Source organism: Nicotiana tabacum, chromosome 4, assembly GCF_000715075.1.
Source record: "Nicotiana tabacum cultivar K326 chromosome 4, ASM71507v2, whole genome shotgun sequence".
Lineage (NCBI taxonomy): Eukaryota > Viridiplantae > Streptophyta > Magnoliopsida > Solanales > Solanaceae > Nicotiana > Nicotiana tabacum.
In genome coordinates, this window is record NC_134083.1 from 140,783,064 (window position 1) to 140,802,263 (window position 19,200).

Genomic DNA, 19,200 nt, shown 5'->3' on the forward strand with positions numbered 1-19,200 from the left:
GTTAGGTTTCGATATAAAACAGAGGAGTCGAATAACGAGACCATGAATACGAGCCTAGAATTGTTGGACGAAAGACGCAAAGCCGCTCTCGTCTGATTGGCCGTCCAAAAATAGCGGATCGGAAGGTACTACAATCGAAGAGCCAATCATCGATATTTTAACATCAGGGACTTGGTGCTAAGAAAAGTCACCCTCAACACCCAAAATTCGAATGAAGGGAAACTGGGTCCGAACTGGGAAGGATCGTAGGTGTTCGACCAGAAACAACGATGGATTCTTCGACACGAAGGCTCTAGGTCTGAAAGCATGCGTTGCACTCTTTTTCCCTTAAACCAATTTTGTCCCAAATGGGTTTTCCGGCGAGGTTTTTAATGAGGCAACCATTGATCGTACTAACTTAGAAAAATTCAACAGTATCCGAGGCCCCTTTACAATCAGCCTCGAATACTGGGGGTCATTGCCTTCGAATATCAACTTTGATGCGAGGAAGTCTTCATGGCAACAGGGTCTCGATAGGAAAAATTTGTAAGGGCCAAACGGTCAAACGAACCATGCCCCCGTAGTTTGCTCGAGCCCTGGCACAGAACATGTACGCATGTATAATCATTTATAAAGAGAAGTATTTTTCTTTACCGATATCTCGTGCCTTAGAATTTGTTTTTCTACTTTACAATTTCATACTCTCGATCTATTATGTAAACAGGCTTAAGGGCCGACCATGACCAGAGTTCGGATGATTACCCCCACGCTCGGGGAATGTCGTCCGAAAAATAAACAAGATCAAATTATTAAAATTCCGAGATCATAAGACCTTTTAGGCAACCCTCGATTTCTATTGGCCACGGCCACCCCACTCGGGGACTGATACTTCGGGCAAGCTCGAAGTAAAACAGGAAAATAAGCCTAAGGGGCAAATCCCGAACTAAAGAGTCTACGACCGAATTAACACGGGTCGGAGACGTTCGAATTCCGTAACAAAACAGGCCTTCGAATTCTTTCAAAAATCGGTTAAAAAGGCTACCCCGACAAAATCATAAAAGGCTTCGATAATATCAAGCCTCGAAAACTCTAATGAGTACAAAATTGTTCGAAGTCTCGAACAATTCCTTATTTCATGCTAAGGCATTACAAATGTTTTGCAAATACAAATGATAAAAAACTTTTTCAGGCCTAAAAGGGGAGAAAGTCATAAACAATCTTTTTACAAAAGCCTAAGGGCTGCTTTTTTTTTTTGCTTTAAGTTCGAGAGACCATCCTCGCTCAAATAAAAAATTTGAGGGCTACCTTACTTTGAGTTCGAGCAAGCACTCACTCGATCAAAAACCCTAAGGATTATACTAGTTCGGTTCCAATCAAATTCTCTAAACCTCGAACATAATTTTATGTTAAGGCATTTTCAACCTTTGTAAAATACAGAAAAGCAAAGGAAAAACACAAGAGCCAAAAGGGCAAGAAAAGCCTTATATATATTCAAAAGTTTTTATAAAAGTCTGAATCGGCCCCAGAATAGATACAAAAGAAAAACAAGAAACCTAATATCCTAAGTGGTTTGGTCTTCATCGGAGGTTGCGTCCTCGGGATTTTCTCCGTCCTCAGATTCGCTCGAGCTCTCGGAGTCTTCCTTAGGGAAGGCCAGCCTTCGGGCTCTAGTTTCCTCTGCCTTGGCCTTTTCAATTTCGGCCGCAACATCGAAGCCCTGAGCACTGACCCCCTCGAGAGCTTCCCTCCAAGCCTACGATTTAGCATGTTCGACCATGCTCTTGGCCTAGGCCTGGTTGACCTCAACATCGATCCTGAACTAGGCCACTTTAGCGTCAACTCTTTTATTAGCCTCGGCCACCTCAGATCTGGCTACGACCACTCCAGATCTGGCTATGGCCACCTCGGATCTGGCCACTTCGAGTTCATCATCCAAGCTTGCCTTATCAGAAGTGGCCAAATCCAACCGATGCTGAAGCTCCTTAATATTATCGATCTGCATCGAGGCATTTTCTTTTGCAACCCGAAGCTGGGCCTTAGTCAACTCTAATTGCACTTGAACGACCTCCTTTTTCGAGGCGAGGATGTCCATATTCTTTTTGAATTTTTCCGCCTAGGCCAGTAGCTTATCTACCTGCGAATTGAGCCATCTGATCTATTCGAGCCTTTCCGAACCTGCAGAATCGGATCATTAGTGGTTATCTCCATTTCATCTTCACTATCGTAAAGAATTCAGAATTCCTGCTCAGCCATCTCCTCGTGCTCATCTCGAGCCATTGCCAAATCTGCCCGAAGCTTCTCACTAAGAAGTTTGTAGGAGTCACTCTTCTAATGCTCCTCCCGGATTCGGAGGAAACCTCGTGATGAAACACCGAAGCCTACAAACATGGAAAAAGATGTTAGAATTATCTACAACTATAAATGTTAAAGAAACAATAGAGATACCATCGAAGTTACCCGATTCAGAGCAGGTTGGGCCTCGTTGAAAAGGCAAGGAGGTCCTACCGCATTCATCACGGTTTGATCCTCTTCGGTCACCAAGGACCGAAGGTAACTAGAAATCCCCATGAGGGGAGAGAAAACTCGGGCAACCTCCGGGATGGAGAGTACTATTTTCTGCCTGCGATCGGGGTCAACACTCGGGGTCGGGAATTAGTCCACCAATTTTGGTCCCGATGAGGATTCGACAGCACCCTACCATGATGTTTTCTTCGGTACTAGTAATCTACCGAACCTAGTAATATCCTCTGAAGCAGCGGACTCGAGCCCATGCAAAAAGCCATGGATATCAGTCGGCTCCTGAATACTATCGTAAGATCGACCTTCCAACATGTTGGCCTCACGGATCATAACATCCAAAAACTGAGGGGATCTAGTAATATCGATTATCCTCGAGCTCGTCCCTCGAAATATCTTCTGCTGCCCGAGAAGTATTGCCCTCGGTCTCTCCTTCAACCATCTCAGCTCGAGACGGGAGTCTCGGCCTTTCCTTGTTTAGGAATTATGGCCAGGGTTCCCTTATCTACCTCTGCCGATTTGGAGGATTGTTGTATCATAACATTAGCCCGTACATAGGCTAATTCCTCTTCTCCTTCTTCGAGCTTATCCCTTAATCGGCGGATCGAGTCCGGAGGCATGATACCGGAGCCCCCCTTGGGCTTGCGAGATTGCTTCACCGATTTTTTCCTTTCCGAGATTGGATAACTCGGAGCATCTTTTCTCTTCTTCTCTTTAACCTGCTTCGGGGCAGGGACCTCTTCATCACCAGATGGGGGCCTCATGGAAACATCCTTCCCAAGTCCTACAAAGGAAAAAAGGGGGGTAAGCAAGTGAAGAAGATAAAATGACAAACAAACTAAGAAAGAGACTTACCATGACTATGTGTCTCTCATCGACCCTTTGATAGTTCCATCCAAGCACGCTTGAAGTACGGTCTCTGCAACACTAGACCTTCAACCCATCGCTTAAGTTCCGAAATCGGTTCCGACATCCAAGCCACAGCTGTAACAAGAAAGAAAAAGTGGATCAAGAAAATGAAAGGCAATCACAAATTAAACGCTCGAAGGGAAATAGTACTCACAGTTCATATTCCATTTCTCAGGAAATGGAATATATTATCAGCAGGGATCAGGTCCAAGGTTTTTACTCGAACAAATCGGCCCATCCAACCTCGATCACGAGTCTCGTCTATACTCGGGAACGACGCTTTGGTGGCTCGGCGAGCAAGCATGATTAACCCTTCTCGATAGAGTCGAGGACTATAAAGGTAAAATGATCGAGGGTGAAAAGACACCCCTCGATTTTGCTTGAGAAGAATCAGAGGAGAATCACTATTCTCTAAAAAGAAGGGTGGATCTGGCCAAGGGTCACGTCGTATCTCTTGCAAAAGGCAACGACGACAGGATCTAATTAACCCAACGTAAAAGGATAAGTGTAAACACTTAAGAACCCTTCCACATGGGTAGAAATCGACTCTTCAGGCGATGGGACTACCACGTGCTTGTCGCCCCAGTTGCATTCCTGTTTTACTTTATCGAGAATTTTCTCAGTAATTGTATATTGGTACCTCAAAATCGGCTCACATCGGCCCGGTACCGAAGAAGGTTTTTCAACCTTAAAATCGATGACATTTGAGAACCCTACCGGAATAAATTCCTCGGGGCGAGGCTCCACCGCATCCTCGCCGCCGGCGGGTCGTGATGAAGAAGCGGCCTCTTTTAGCGGCACTATTGTAGAGGTTGTCTCCATTGATGAACAAAGGAAAAAATAATTAGGGTCGTATGTGATGTAAAATGTATGAATCAAAAAGATTTTCTGAAGAGGATGCAAGAGTAGAGAAGAAGCGTTTGAGCAAAAAGTTTGGATGAGTTTGAATATTTATAGCCTGGTGATGACGGTTCAGAACCAGTAATGGCCGACCAATGACAGACATGCATTTAATGCCTTGATAACTGGACCGACGGGACATTTTGTCACATACGTCATAATCGGGCTCATCGCTGACATCACCATCCACCAAGTCGGAGTTCGGAAATTCATATTGTTTCTCGTCATCTTCTTTCCGAGAAACGAGGGGACTATCTGTATACGGTCAAAACCGAGTTTGCCCTTCGTATGACTAATCGAGATTGGAACATGATGGTCCGAGGTTCGTCGTTGTAATATCGAGCCATGATATGAAGTTAGGTTGTCGAGCTCGAACCCAGAGACCGATCAAGATCGAGATCGGCCAAGATCGAGATCGAGCCAAGAAACAAAAAAGCCGTTATAGCCGTAATTAGGGAGAGAATCTCGGCAGAAATCACGGCGCAAATCAAGGAGAGACTAATTAATTAATCTGTCATGGGATCCCTACTATGTATTTTTAATTATATCCATAATAGAATTTCTCCACTATATTAAGGGATTGTTATCATTTGTAGATGGGTGCAGATTGAATGAGATTTATAGAACATAAAGCAAATACTATCCTTTGCTGGGCTTTGATATTTAGTGATATTGTTCCTCTATCAATCCCTCTCCATTCAATTCGAAGGTGATAAAACTTGAAATCTTAGGCTAACTAATTCATTCGGTTTGCATTTATTTTTCTTTTACAGCTAATTTCGATATTCATTTACTTATTTTTTCCAATTTATACCAAATTATACCACATATCCTTAGAACTACGTATAAATTCAATTGCTATCCGTTTTTCGGTAAATAAGCTTGTTGAAAAAGAAAAAACAAATAGCGGACCTGGAATAACTGAAATAAAAGAAAAGAAAAGGACCATATCCAATTTATATATAATCACTTCAATTTCCTTCTTTCTTAAAAAAGAAATATTTACCCAAATGTTAGCCATATTCATTATTTACTTTTCTTAGCCATCATGAGCCGATCCGATAGTTTCATTCTGGGTTCAATTAAACCCATAACTTTTATTTTAGACCTGAATTTTTATTATAAAATTTACTAAAATTATTGAAATATTAAGCTATGAACTCATAATTCAAACAAAGTGATGAGTTCAGTAGTTGAAACTGGAATCTTGAACTCATATAATTAAAATTTTGGATCCACCTCAGCTAGCCTGTGTACATGGATTATACATTAATTATACACAATCATATACATATTACGCATAAATTATAAATACATGTGACTATTTATGTTAATTCTTCCTTGTATATCTAAAACTAAGGATTAAGTCAAATTGAAATTTGGTAAAAATTGAATTGGACTGAACAATGAATATCATGTTATAAATGAGATGAATGCATGTAATTGAGATGAATGCATTTATCTGTCCATTTAGCGTACTTTGTATTCATATACTCAATTAATGTCACGACCCAAAATTTCACATGTCGTGATGACGCCTATCAATACTAGGCAAGCCGACAATCTCAATAAAACACTATATCTTTTAAATTTGAAAACATAATAATTAAATTCAGCAGAAGAAATCTCACAAATATAGATATAAACACTCCCAAAACTCGGTGTCACTAAGTACATGAGCATCTAATATGAATACAAAGTTTGATTGATAAAACATTGTCTGAAAGTATAGAACAGTATAATAACTGAAGGAAAGAGAGTCAAGGTCAGCACACGCCAGACAACTACCTTGATAGTCTCCAACTGGTAATACACTGAGGTCTAACAACTGCCGTGTCCGGAAGCACCTGGATATGCACAGGAGGTGTAGAGTGTAGTATGAGTACAATCAACTCAATAAGTAACAAGACTAACCTCTGGGCTGAAAGTAGTGACGAGCTTCGCAGGTACAGTCCAGTACATAAATAATGGTATAGAAATGTAGGCATGCTTTCAAGTTCAACAGTTAAACTCAGTACAAGCAAAATAGATCAATATTGCATGATATGAGGAATGTGACATCTCAGTGGAAAGACCTCATGTACTACTGGTCACTAATCATTCGGTCACTCAGTACTGTTTATGGCCAATCCAGCCCAGGGATATTCCATCCCGTATATATATATATATATATATATATATATATATATATATATATATATATATATATATATATATATATACACACACACACACACACACATACACACACATACATCGATTGACAGTTAGTCACTCAGTATCGTATACGGCCAATCCAGCCCTGGGGTAATTTATCCCCAAATGCAAATGATACGAACAAGATCCATGTCCAGGAAATATTCATCACAATATAAATAAGTAAGGCAAGTCCATGCCCTGGGAAGTCCATCTTGAATATATAATCATCTATGCTCACTGGGGGTGTGTACAAACTCCGGAGGGGCTACTTCAGCCCAAGCATAATATAAAGCCGATATGGCCTACAGTAGGCGGGCAGTCCCGATCCGTATAATAATAAAGCCTATAAGGCCTGCTGCAGGCGGGCAACCCCGTTCCATATAGTAATAATATATATAAAGTCAATATGGCCTGCTGCAGGCGGGCAACCCCGATCCCATAAATATACTCACAATGGATGAACATGACTGAGTATGAAATATACATTTTTAAAACAATTAAATTCAACAGCAACACGACCCTGTGGGTCTCAAAGTATCGGCACGTAGCCCAATCATGATCTTTAATACGAGTCTCATCTCAGTTTTCCTAACACATGAAAAATGTTCGGATAATAACATGATTTTTTAATTTTAGAACTACACAGAATTTGTTCAAGTCACAATTTCTATGGTGCACGTCCACACGCTCATCAAATATCGTGTGTGTCACCTCCAAACAATTTATATAACACCAAATTCGGGAATTCATACCCTCACAACCAAGTTTAGAAGTGTTACTTACCTCAAACCGTGTAATCTCTTACTCCGCTATGCCTTTGCCTCGCGAATTGGCCTCTGAACACCTCGAATCTAGTCACAATTAATTCGTTTCAGACAAAAAAAATTATTGAAATTAATTTCATATGAAAATACTAATTTTCCAACAAAATCCGAAATTTAACTCAAAAATCGCCAGTGGGACCCACATCTCGGAACCCCACAAAAATTATAAAATATGAACGCCCGTTCAACCATGAGTCTAACCATACAAATTTTACCAAATTCCGACATCAACTCGACCTCCAAATCATCAAGTCGTATTTCCAATTCCCTAGGTCCAAATTCCCGATTTACATCTCTAAAACACGTAATCTAGTCGGATTATTCGCTGATAATTTAATATTATCGAGTAGAAATGATAAAAAGTGACTTACCTCAAGTTTTCCGTGAATTTTCTCTGAAAATCGCCCCCCAAATAACCGTGTTTGAAGGTCCAAAAATGGCAAAACTCGGAACCCCTTCAAAATGTATACTGCCCAGGGGTTCTGTATCTGCGGTATTTTAACCGCTTTAGCGCAACCACTTCTGCGGTTTTGGCATCCGCTTCTCCGAAGAAGTTGGCCGCTTCTGCGGCGAGTCCAAACTGCCCCTTCCGCTTCTGCGGACAATCAACCGCATCTGCGACCTCGCAGGTGCGGCAAAAAATCTCCGCACTTGCGCAACCTGCCATGCCCTTCACTCCTAGCCGCTTCTGCGATGGTCCTTGCGCACCCGCGGTGTCGCTGCGATCAAAGCTTCGCAGGTGTGGTTACACCAGTAGCAAAATTTTTAGATTTTCTTAAGTCCAAATTTTCGATCCGTTAACCATCCGAAAGTCAACTCCCCGGTCAAACTTCCAAACTTAAATTTTTTATTTTCGCTATTTCAAGCCTAATCTAACTACGGACTTCCAAATAATTTTTCGGACACACTCCGAAGTCCAAAATTATCATACAGAGCTATTGGAATCATCAAAACTCTATTTAGGGATCGTTTACACATAACTCAACATTCGGTCAACCTTTTCAACTTAAGTTTTCATCCTTGAGACTAAGTGTCTCAGTTCATTCTGAAACCTTACCGGACTCGAACCAATTACTCCGGTAAGTCACATAACAATTGTAAAGCACTAAATGATTATTAAATAGGGAACGAGACTATAATACTCAAAACGACACCGGATCGTTACAAAGATTAAGAGCACAATTTCCAAATTATGTAATTAAGACACTCCGTCTTGATAATGCTGGTGAATTTACGTCCCAAGCCTTTAATAATTATTGTAAATTAACTGGGATAATAATTGAACATCCGATTGCATATGTCCATACTCAAAATGGTCTAGTAGAATCATTAATCAAACGTCTCCAAAGAATTGCTAGACCAATATTTATGAAAATAAAATTCTCATCTCGTATGTGGTCATGCTCTTTTGCATGCAACAACTCTTGTGTGGATCAGGCTGCAAGTTATCATAAAGTTTTCCCATTACAATTGGCTTATGATCAGAAGCTAAATATTTCTCATCTTAGAATATTTGAATATGTGGTATATATTCTAATTGCCCTACCACAATGCACAAAGATGAGTCCTCAAAAAAGATCCAACATTAATTAGGAGGAGAAAATAAGCGGTTGGAAAAAGAGATTAATTGAAATGCATAGTCTCCGAGATATCAAGTAAAGTTTTCAACATGGCAGAAATATATGATGTACTCTTTTTTTCTTAACTAAGGTTTGATCCCAATTGGGTTTTCCTAGTAAGGTTTTTAATGAGGCAACACTCAATGCGTATTACGAGATGTGTGTATTCTTTTTACTTCACTATATTTTTTTTCACTAGGCTTTTCCTAGTAAGGTTATGACGAGACACATTACCTTTTAAATAGACATTCAAGGGGAGTGTTATAAATGAGATGAATGCATTTGTCTGTCCATTTAACGTACTTTGTATTAATGTACTCAATTAAGAAGTATATTAACTTATAACTTTTGAATGTATTTGTATTTTGTACCTTTATAAATAAAAAACTTTTGACCATATGAAAAACACATCAAGAACAAAAATAACAAAATCATTCCCCTTCTATATCTTGTCTTTATTGCTTGTTCAATATTATTATATTTATCTCTTATTTTATGGAGTAACACATCACTGCTTGCGTTGGTAGATAGCATTATTGGTTCGTACACCAGTCAAAGCGACATACTCACGAATCAAGAGTCACGTGAGAAAATGAGAAGTAGGCATTCAAACATGAATGTAGGCACAAAACCAAATAACATGCATATTCCTTGTGGGAAAACGATGCTTCCTTTTTGGGGCGGCTGAGATGGAGAAACCGAAACCCCAGCTGCTATGTGGACCATTTACACTCGTTACTTTTCTGCTTTGCTATACATATCAATAGCTGATTAGAGAGACATACAAGTTCTTTTTGATAAAGCAAGAAAGTACTGTGACAAAAAGCAAGAAAAGCCCAAAATGGAAAACAATGCTGCTGAATTTCCTGATGGCAAACAACAACACATTCCTCTACTGACCCCTTATAAAATGGGAATTTTTCAGTTATCCCATAGGTATTCTTCCTCAGATCCATTTCACATTTTCTTTTTCAAAACTGCTGTGATTATGCTTTTCTTGAGCAGGGTCTATCTAAACAGTAATATTAAGGTACCTCCACAAGATTTGCGTATATACTACCTTCCCAAACTTCACATGTGCGATTACACTGGGTATATGTTGTTTGACATTTGATGTTTGATTCTTCCTGTTTATTCAAATTTGATCTTGGTGGTTACCTTTCTTAAAATGTTCGGTTTGCCCTTTTGTTTTTTCTTTCTTATTTTCATTCCTATGATTTCTGATTTGTGCAAAGTATAAGTAAAAACAATTTCTCAAATATACATCTTTTTTCTTTACTTTTTTTTAGTGATGAGTTTTATATTTGCTTAGCTGATATTCCCAACTAATTCAAGTTCTTGATGACCTAATGGAAAATACATGCGGTTGCAGTTTTGTCTTCCAGCCATCATCTAAATCTTCAAGGGAATTGAAATTTACTGTGTCACTATTGATAATTGAGTTAACTATGTAATCCTTATTTGCAAGGGCAATTATTTTTGAGCATTGAGTTTTGACCATCCTATTATTGCATAGCCCTATGAATTTGATGAATAAAGATGCAAACTGGTTCTTATTGCACTCTTAATGTTTTTCAGGGTTGTATTGGCGCCATTGACGAGGCAGAGATCTTATGGCAATGTTCCTCAGCCACATGCTATCCTTTATTACTCTCAACGAACCACAAAAGGTGGTCTTCTAATAGCAGAGGCCACAGGAGTTTCTGACACTGCCCAAGGGTAACTTCAGTTCCCACAATTTTCCAAGTTAATAATTGCAGTTTAATACACTTTCTAAATACTGCTAAAATGTCTTTTTATTGAAGGTACAAAGATACACCTGGTATATGGACAAAGGAGCAAGTTGAGGCCTGGAAACCAATTGTTAATGCAGTCCATGCCAAAGGAGGAGTCTTCTTTTGCCAAATTTGGCATGTAGGGAGAGTTTCCCACAAAGGCAATTGACTTTGCTACCATAATTTTAATCATTTTTATCAAATTATTTGAAGCTTTGAGATAACTGTCTCACTAAATGTAAACTTCTGTGCTTCTTAACTTGACTCTTTTTGTTCAGATTTTCAGCCCAATGGACAGGCTCCTATCTCCTGCACAGACAAGCCATTAACACCTCAAATTCGTGCCAATGGCGTGGATGTTGCACAATTTACACCACCACGGCGTCTGACGACAGATGAAATTCCTCAGATTGTTAATGATTTTCGGCTTGCTGCTAGAAATGCCATTGAAGCTGGTAAGACTTTCTTGTCAAGTTTCCTGCTTTAATGGAAAGCTGCTTCAGTCTGAAATTCTAGACTAGAAAATCATTGTTACATATTTTGCTATATGTGTAAGATGAATAGTATTTTGAAAGAAAAGACGACAAAAGAAACAAAGTCAGTAAGTGGTAAAATGGATACCGAGTTCCCAAGAATTAGAAGTATATGCATAAGCTGAGCTGAATGTGTCACTATTTGAATAATTCAGGACTCATATGATGCTTCTTATAATGTTTATCTCAATCATTTGGCAAACTTGATAGTATAGGATAACCTTTTAGTATGTACTATGTAAGAAGAGGTTAACTTGTTTTTCAAATAAGCATATTTGTTTTATGTTGTGTATATATTGAGTGTGCTTCCCCATCTTTCAGCTGGAGCAACTGCCGGATCTGAACAGTGGGTTAAAACTTAGGCTGTAAGCAATATAACAGAGAAATAAGGAAAATTTTGAACTGACTGCAACATAATGCGTGTGAATAGTGTGACACGTGCCGTCTAAGTGGCATTAATGAGTCACTTTTCAGTTATCTCCACTATGGTTTACTAGGAATCAAGAAAAGAAATTTAGATATAGACCTTTCAAGGAAATTTCAAATCTTGCAGAACATTTTCGGATATAGGTGCTTTGTTAGATTGATTACATGGTGAGTTGATTAGTAGTGATGTATAATCCTTGCTTTGAATATCTGTCCATGTGCTGTCACGTCAGTATTGCCGTCAAATTAACACCCTCCCTCAAGCTAACTTCACTTAATGTTTGTAGGATTTGATGGGGTTGAGATCCATGGAGCTCATGGCTATCTAATCGACCAGTTTATGAAAGACCAAGTCAATGATCGAACGGACCATTATGGAGGGTCTTTAGAGAACCGTTGTAGATTTGCACTCGAAATAGTTGAAGCAGTTGTAAACGAGATAGGAGCTGACAGAGTTGGAATAAGGCTTTCCCCATTTGCAAGCTACATGGAATCAGGAGACTCAAACCCGGGCGCTTTGGGACTTTACATGGCTGAATCCTTAAATAAGTATGGCATTGCTTACAGCCACATGGTTGAGCCGAGGATGAAAACAGTTGGAGAGAAAACTGAATGTCCTGAAAGCCTTGTGCCCATGAGGAAGGCATTTAAAGGTACTTTTATGGTAGCTGGTGGTTATGATAGAGGAGATGGAAACGAAGCTGTGGTTGAAGACCGAGCTGATGTTGTTGCGTATGGACGTCTATTCTTAGCCAATCCAGATTTACCAACGCGATTTGAACTCGATGCATCTCTCAATAAGTATAACAGGGATACATTCTATACATCTGATCCTGTTGTTGGCTATACTGACTATCCATTTCTGGAAACCACAGCATGATGTCAAGGAAGCATCGGATACGTTCTTTCTTTCTTTCATGTAGGGGGAGAGGGGATTGCCATATACTTCAAATGTCTCACGAAAGAAGTAATCTATTGATAAAGATCACTAGCATTTTCTGCACTTATATTAAGTATGTCTTTTTTTTTAATTGATTTATTGTTTTACTGATAATAGTCATGCTCCTCATACTAGAAGCCCCTTTGATGCATAAATCCATTGCCTACCTTATCTGTCACTTTGAGTAACTTCTTAGTTGTAATAAAGGCTTTTTGTGAAAAATTTAAAGTTGGATCTCTTCTCGTATCTTTAAATTTTAAGAGAAAATTATTTTAAGAAATTGTCTGTATTATGCACCCCAATGGTGTAGCCTAGTCGTCTATAAAGTGGCAGGAGAATAATGAGGCCTTAGGGTTCATATTCCAATGGAGGCAAAAGAAAAATCCGGTGATTTCACTCCATCTGCCTAAACCTTGGGGAGCAAAGTTAATCTGATAATATGTTATTGGAAAGTAGTAGGTACCAGGTGAAATAGTTTCGGTGTGCTGTGTACACAATCTGGCACGGACACTATTGTCAAAAACAACCAAACAAAAAAATGTCTCTATCCATAACTCAAGTAGCAGAATGTGACCGGCTTATAGAATAGTATACAATCTTCCCGGCAAGCCTGACCTATTAATAGGAATTTCATTAAAGTTTCTCCTAAACTTGGGATTAACTCTACCTCGTAATCCTATTACTCCAATAGCATCCAAAGTTTCTCCTAAAGAAGGCTTTGCTAGCATGGGACAGGATATGCTACCCTAGAATTGCAGGAGGATTTAATATTTTGGATATTACAACTTGGAACAAAGGTGCAATAAGCAAGCTATTATGGAACCTTTGTAAGAAGGCAGATAAATTATGGGTGAGGTGGATTCACCGTTATTATGGGAAGAACAGGAACATCTTTGAAGATGTGCCTAAGCAGGCTTCTTGGATTGTTCAGAAGATACTGAAGGCCACCAAATACTTTGATGAGGCAGGTTACACGATGGCAGAGGTGCAGAATATGGAGCGTTTCTCCACTACGCATTTCTACATAAAGCTAAGAGATGAGTTCCAAAAAGTGATATGGAGGAAACTAGTGTGTAACAACATAGGTCTACCTAGATGGATCTTTACTCTAAGAATGGCTGCACATGGGAGGCTCTATACTAGAGATAGGTTGTTCAAGTTGGGGGTGACTACAAACCAAGTATGTCCTCTGTGTGATCAAGATGATGAGTACATATCACATTTGTTTTTCATATGTGGGGTGTCTGCAACAATATGGAAGAAGCTGCTCATGTGGTTAGGAATCAGAAGACCTCCAATGAACTGGGAGGATGAGCTACAATGGGCTAAACTAAATGCTAGGGGTAGGAGCCCTAAAGCTGAAGTTTTCAGAATAATGCTAGCTGCTGTAGTATACCATGTGTGGAAGGAAAGGAACTATAAAGTTTTTCGGGGCACAAAGCAAAATACTGAGATTCTAATTAGGCAGATTATCCAGGAGATCCATTACAGAGGTGCCATAAAAATATAAATTGCAAAGTGGTTTGAGGGGTTCAATTGTTATCCACAGTAGTTTGGTTTTGGAGTAGTTTTTGTTTGTTTGGCTTGTTGCTTATTTTGAGCTATGACTGACTGTTGGGACATGATGTCCAACAAGCAGTTTTTTTGTGTACTGTACATATATTTCAATTGGTAATAAAGTTAATTAGTTATCAAATAAATAGCATTCTAGCATATTTTAAACCAATCAATCCCCTATTCTATCTGCAGAGGTGTACCTTCCTGATCATGTTCGTATCATATCAATCTCGAAAACAACGTAAACATATTGGTCTCTACAACATCAAACATAAAGATATTGGTCCACGCACCAGGGTGGATCTATGGCTTTACGTGAATTCAGTAGCTTTTACTCATATCCCTGATGGGAAAGAATACCATGCACATGTAAAAGAAAGAAAGAAAAGTCAAAGAAAGAAGACAAAAGAAGTATAAAACAGACAGAGAGTTAAAGCAAATTATATGTTTGTCTGCAAAGGAAAAAAAGTAGTATGAAGTAGAATGTTAGACGGAAGAATTCATCTTCGAATTCTTTTCTTATTTCTCTATTTATATCAATAAAGTTATTCTCTATGTGGCCGTGGAGTAGACAAAAATTGCCGAACAACATAAATCTTGTCTTGTCCTATCTTATACAATTTATTGCTTTTCTGCTTTAAATATTTTTCCCTTCTATTAGCCTAACACGTTTTCCAACAACTAATATTAGACCACAACCAGTGCAATTCTGGTAGAAAAGTACGGTATTGGTGCAGTTTACTATTCATAAGAATAGTGCGACACTATTGCTCATTAATACTAACACTATTCACAATAGTGCAACACTATTATTCATCAATAATGAGTATTGTCTACCTTATACGGCTGGAACATTTTTCCTATACATTAGTACTATTCGTGATTACTATTCACAGACACTATTCATATAAAAAAAATTGTGAAGAAACGGCATCGGAAGAAGGGAATGTTAAGATTGATAAGTTCAATGACAAAGATTTTGGATTCTGAAAAATGCAGAGAGAAGATTATTTGTACCATAAGAAATTACACTTACCTATGATCGGGGGTAAAACCAAAGAATATGGCCAAAACAGATTGGGATATATTAGATTGCCAAGCTCTTGGTGTGATTCGTTTGATGCTAACACAAAATGTGGCATTCAACATCATTAACGGGAAGACCACTGCATGACTGATGAAGGCATTATCAAATATATACGAGAAGCCATCTGCTTCAAATAAAGTCTATTTGATGCGTCGATTGTTCAACTTGAAGATGACAGAAGATGGATCTGTTACGGAACATATCAATGAGTTTAATCTTATATTAACTCAGTTGAGTTTTATTAATATAACATTTGATGACGAAGTCAGGGCATTGATTTTACTATCATCTCTACCGGAGAGTTGGTCTTCAACAGTAACTGCAGTTAGCAGTTTATCGGGAAGTACCAAACTCAAATTAGATGATATCAGAGACTTGGTTCTAAGTGAAAATATTTGCCGGAGAGAATCAAGTGATTCCCTAGGATCTACTTTTAATACCGAAGGTAGGGGGAGAAGTAGCCTAAGAGGACAAAGTCATGGTCATTGCAGATCAAAGTCAAGGAGAAGAGGGCAATCCAAAAATCACAAAGACATTACTTGTTGGAATTACGATAAAAAGGGTACTACAGTAGTCAGTTTAGAGAGCCAAAGAAGAAGAACAATAATCAATACAAGGATGATAATTCAACAAATGCAATCGCTGAACAAGTCAGTGATGTACTAATTTATTGTACAGATAGTCTAGTCGAATCTTAGATTATGGACTCAGGTGCATCATTTCACTCTACCTCATGCAAAGAATTATTGCATAATTATATTGCTGGAAAATTCGAGAAGGTTTATCTAGCAGACGGCGAACCTCTGGATATTGTCGGGAAAGGTGAAGTTCACATAAAGACTTTACAAGGAACGCTATGGAAATTGTAAAATCTCCGACATGTTCCTGGCTTCAAGAAAAATCTGATACTCATGGGTCAGATTGACAATAAAGGATACATAATAGTATTCGGTAACAGATCGTGGAAAATAACCAAAGGAAATTTGGTTGTGGCATGAGGCTCTAGAAAGCAACATTGTATGCAAATGCAATACAAAGAGATACTATAGCAACAGTTGACCATGGTCGTGATACACCATTGCGGTACCGGAGGCTCGGGCATATGAGTGAAAAGGGAATAAAGTTGTTGGTATCCAAAAATAAGTTGTCAAACCTCAAGCATGTTAAATTAGGTTTGTGCGAAGATTGCATTTACGGAAAACAAAAGAGAGTTAGTTTCTCAAAGACGGGAAGGACACTAAAGAAAGAGAAGCCGGAACTAATGCATACGGATGTGTGGGCACCAACTCCTGTAACATTTTTGGGAGACTCATGCTATTATGTCACATTCATTGATGATTCCATGAGAAAGGTATAGGTTTATTTTCTGAAAAATAAATCTGATGTGTTTGTCACCTTTAAAATATAGAAAACTGAAATTGAAAATCAAACAAGCCTAAAGTTAAAATGTCTGAAGTCTGACAATGGAGGAAAGTACGATAGTCAAGTCCTGTTTTGAGAATGGGATCCGAATGATCAAGACAGCTTCTGGAATACCAAAACAAAATGTTGTTGCTGAAAGGATGAACATAACCCTAAATAAACGAGCCAGAAGTATGAGAATACATTTTGGATTGTCGAAGTATATTTGGGTCGAGGTTGTTCATATGTCAACTTATCTCATAAATAAGGCACCATTTGTACCACTGAATTTTGAAATTCCTGAGGAGGTATGGACAGGAAAGGAGGTAACTCTCTCATATTTGAAAATCTTTGGTTGTGTTGCTTATGTGCATGTAAACTCCAATGATAGAGATAAGCTTGATCCTAAAGCCAAGAAATACTTCTTTATTGGCTATGGTGATGATAATTTTGGTTGTCGATTTTGGGATGCTCAGAATAGAAAGATCATACGACACAAGAACGTCACATTCAATGAAAATACGATGTACAACATAAACAGACAGAAATTCAAAATAGTTGTGTTGGAAGAAATATCAGAAAATGAAGTGACTAGAGAGATTATAACTGATTCGGAGATTGAATATGCAAAACCAAGAGTTGAATCTGGATCAGAATCAGAATCAGAATCTGTAACAAGCCGTCCGGTCGTTTTGAGTATTGTAGATCTGTTCCCCCATTTATTGTTTATTCTATGTTCGTTTGTTGTTATATGACTTGCCGGAGTGGTTGGTTTAGTTCCGAGGATGTTTCGGAATGAATTGGGACACTTAGTCCCAAGGTTGGAAGCCTAAGTTGAAAAAGTTGACCGGATATTGACTTATGAGTAAATGACTCCGGAATGGAGTTTTTATGATTGCGATAGCTTCGTATGGTTATTTTGGAATTAGGAGTGTGTTCGGATATTGATTTGGAGGTATGTAGGTCGTTTTAACTTGAATTGGCGAAAGTTGAGAAGTTTGACCGAGATGTGTTTCAGCATTGATTTTAGAAGTTGGAAGTTCAATAGTTCATTAGGCTAGAATTGGGGTGCGATTTATGTTTTCAATGTTGTTTGATGTGATTTCAGGCCTTGACTAAGTTCGTACGATATTTTAGGATATGTTGGTATGTTTGGATGGGGTCCCGGGGTCCTCGAGTGTGATTTAGATCATGTTCGACTCATTTTTAGACTTGTTGGACTGTCGTTTTGTCTGGTTCTAATTTTCTTATATATGATCGCAAGTGAAGGTCCGCGATCGCGAAGGGTTGTTTGGGTGACAGGTGAAGTTTGTCTACACGTTCGTGAGAATTGGTCTGTGATTGCGAAGCTTGGGGAGTTAGTTCTACGCGAACACATGAGAGTTGCCGCATTCGCGAAGAAGGAAGAGGAGGCCTAGGATGTCAGACGCGTTGTTCTACGCGGTCGCATGTGTGTGTGTCCGCAATCGCGTTGAGGGCAGCCTTTTTTTTTCTTCGCGATCGCGTAGAGGAGAAACTAGGCAGACTATTTAATTTCAAAAATAAGGGTTAGAGTATTATTTCACATTTGGACTTAGGGAGCTCGGCTAGGGGCGATTGTTGAAGAGATTTTCAAGGAGTTGATTGGGGTAAGTGATTCTAACTCGGATTTTAATATTATACATGAATCCATCATTGTTTATACCATTTAATTAGTGTTTTGGGTTGGAAAAATTTGGAGAAACTTCATAAGCTATATTTTGGGGATTTGAAAACCAATTTGAGGTCGGAATTGGATGATTTTGGTATGGTTAGACTCGTTATTGAATGGGTGTTCAGATTTTGTGAATTTTGTCGGGTTCTGAGACATGGGACCATGGTTGACTTTTTGACTTTGGTTAAAGAACTTAGCTTTATCGTATGAAATCGATTCTTATAGCTTGTATTGATTGTATTAAGTTGCTTGTGGCTAGATTCGGGTCGTTCGGAGGCCGATTCGCCAGGCAAGGGCTTGTTGGAGTTGTGATTTACGTGGTTTGAGGTAAGTAACACTTCTGAACTTGATACTAAGGGTATGAATCCTTGAAATATGTGTTATGTGATTGGTGTTGAGGTGATACACATGCTAGGTGACGGGCATGTGGGCGTGTACCGTGGTAATTGTAACTCAATTGATTTTATAGTACTGTGTAGTTATCTAAGCTTGTTTCTATCCATAAAATTCCTATGTGTTAGAGTAATTGAGATGTGATCCATGTTAGAAATCTTGTTAGGCTATATACTTATTCTCTTGGGACACTCTGTTTAACCCAAAAATAGATTTCGCGGTCAAAATCAATATGAAGAAGACATCGAGTTACTGATAACCAAAATTACTTCACTTTCTTAGAGATCTAAATAATAAAAAGAATAATGAAAATAATAAACTAGGAAAGAGAACTCAAAATAGATCGCTAATCTCTCCAGAATAAGTAAAAGAATAATTTCATATATTGATCAAGATTTCAAATACCGTTACAAAAGAGGATCGGACCCTTATATATAGGTACATAATT

At 38.7% G+C, this 19,200-nt stretch overlaps 2 protein-coding genes across 3 annotated transcripts; both read left to right on the forward strand.

Annotated features, from left to right (window-relative positions):
- The first annotated feature begins 9,573 nt into the window (after positions 1-9,573).
- Positions 9,574-12,664, forward strand: LOC107766920 (12-oxophytodienoate reductase 1). 2 transcript variants are annotated; one of them, XM_016585819.2, is made up of 5 exons: positions 9,574-9,883; positions 10,526-10,666; positions 10,753-10,883; positions 11,001-11,177; positions 11,969-12,664. In XM_016585819.2, exons 1-5 carry the CDS (start codon positions 9,789-9,791, stop codon positions 12,559-12,561), a joined length of 1,137 nt encoding a protein of 378 aa, XP_016441305.2. In that variant the 5' UTR covers positions 9,574-9,788; the 3' UTR covers positions 12,562-12,664. The 2 variants fall into 2 exon arrangements, with proteins under 2 accessions (XP_016441305.2, XP_075108641.1); XM_075252540.1 differs by lacking the exon at positions 9,574-9,883 and adding an exon at positions 9,900-10,039.
- Positions 12,665-13,159: 495 nt separating this feature from the next.
- LOC107766925 (uncharacterized) lies at positions 13,160-14,131 on the forward strand. The gene is made up of 2 exons (XM_075251078.1): positions 13,160-13,180; positions 13,313-14,131. The coding sequence occupies exons 1-2, from the start codon at positions 13,160-13,162 to the stop codon at positions 14,129-14,131; spliced, it is 840 nt and encodes a 279-aa protein (XP_075107179.1).
- Positions 14,132-19,200: the final 5,069 nt, after the last annotated feature.

Coding starts and splice junctions, on each gene's coding strand:
- LOC107766920 (XM_075252540.1), top strand. CDS start 9,936: ATGCTTTTCTTGAGCAGGGTCTATCTAAACAGTAATATTAAGGTACCT. Junction 10,040..10,525: donor CACATGTGCGATTACACTGG/GTATATGTTGTT, acceptor AATGTTTTTCAG/GGTTGTATTGGCGCCATTGA. Junction 10,884..11,000: donor AGGGAGAGTTTCCCACAAAG/GCAATTGACTTT, acceptor CTTTTTGTTCAG/ATTTTCAGCCCAATGGACAG.
- LOC107766925 (XM_075251078.1), top strand. CDS start 13,160: ATGTCTCTATCCATAACTCAA. Junction 13,181..13,312: donor TGTCTCTATCCATAACTCAA/GTAGCAGAATGT, acceptor TTACTCCAATAG/CATCCAAAGTTTCTCCTAAA.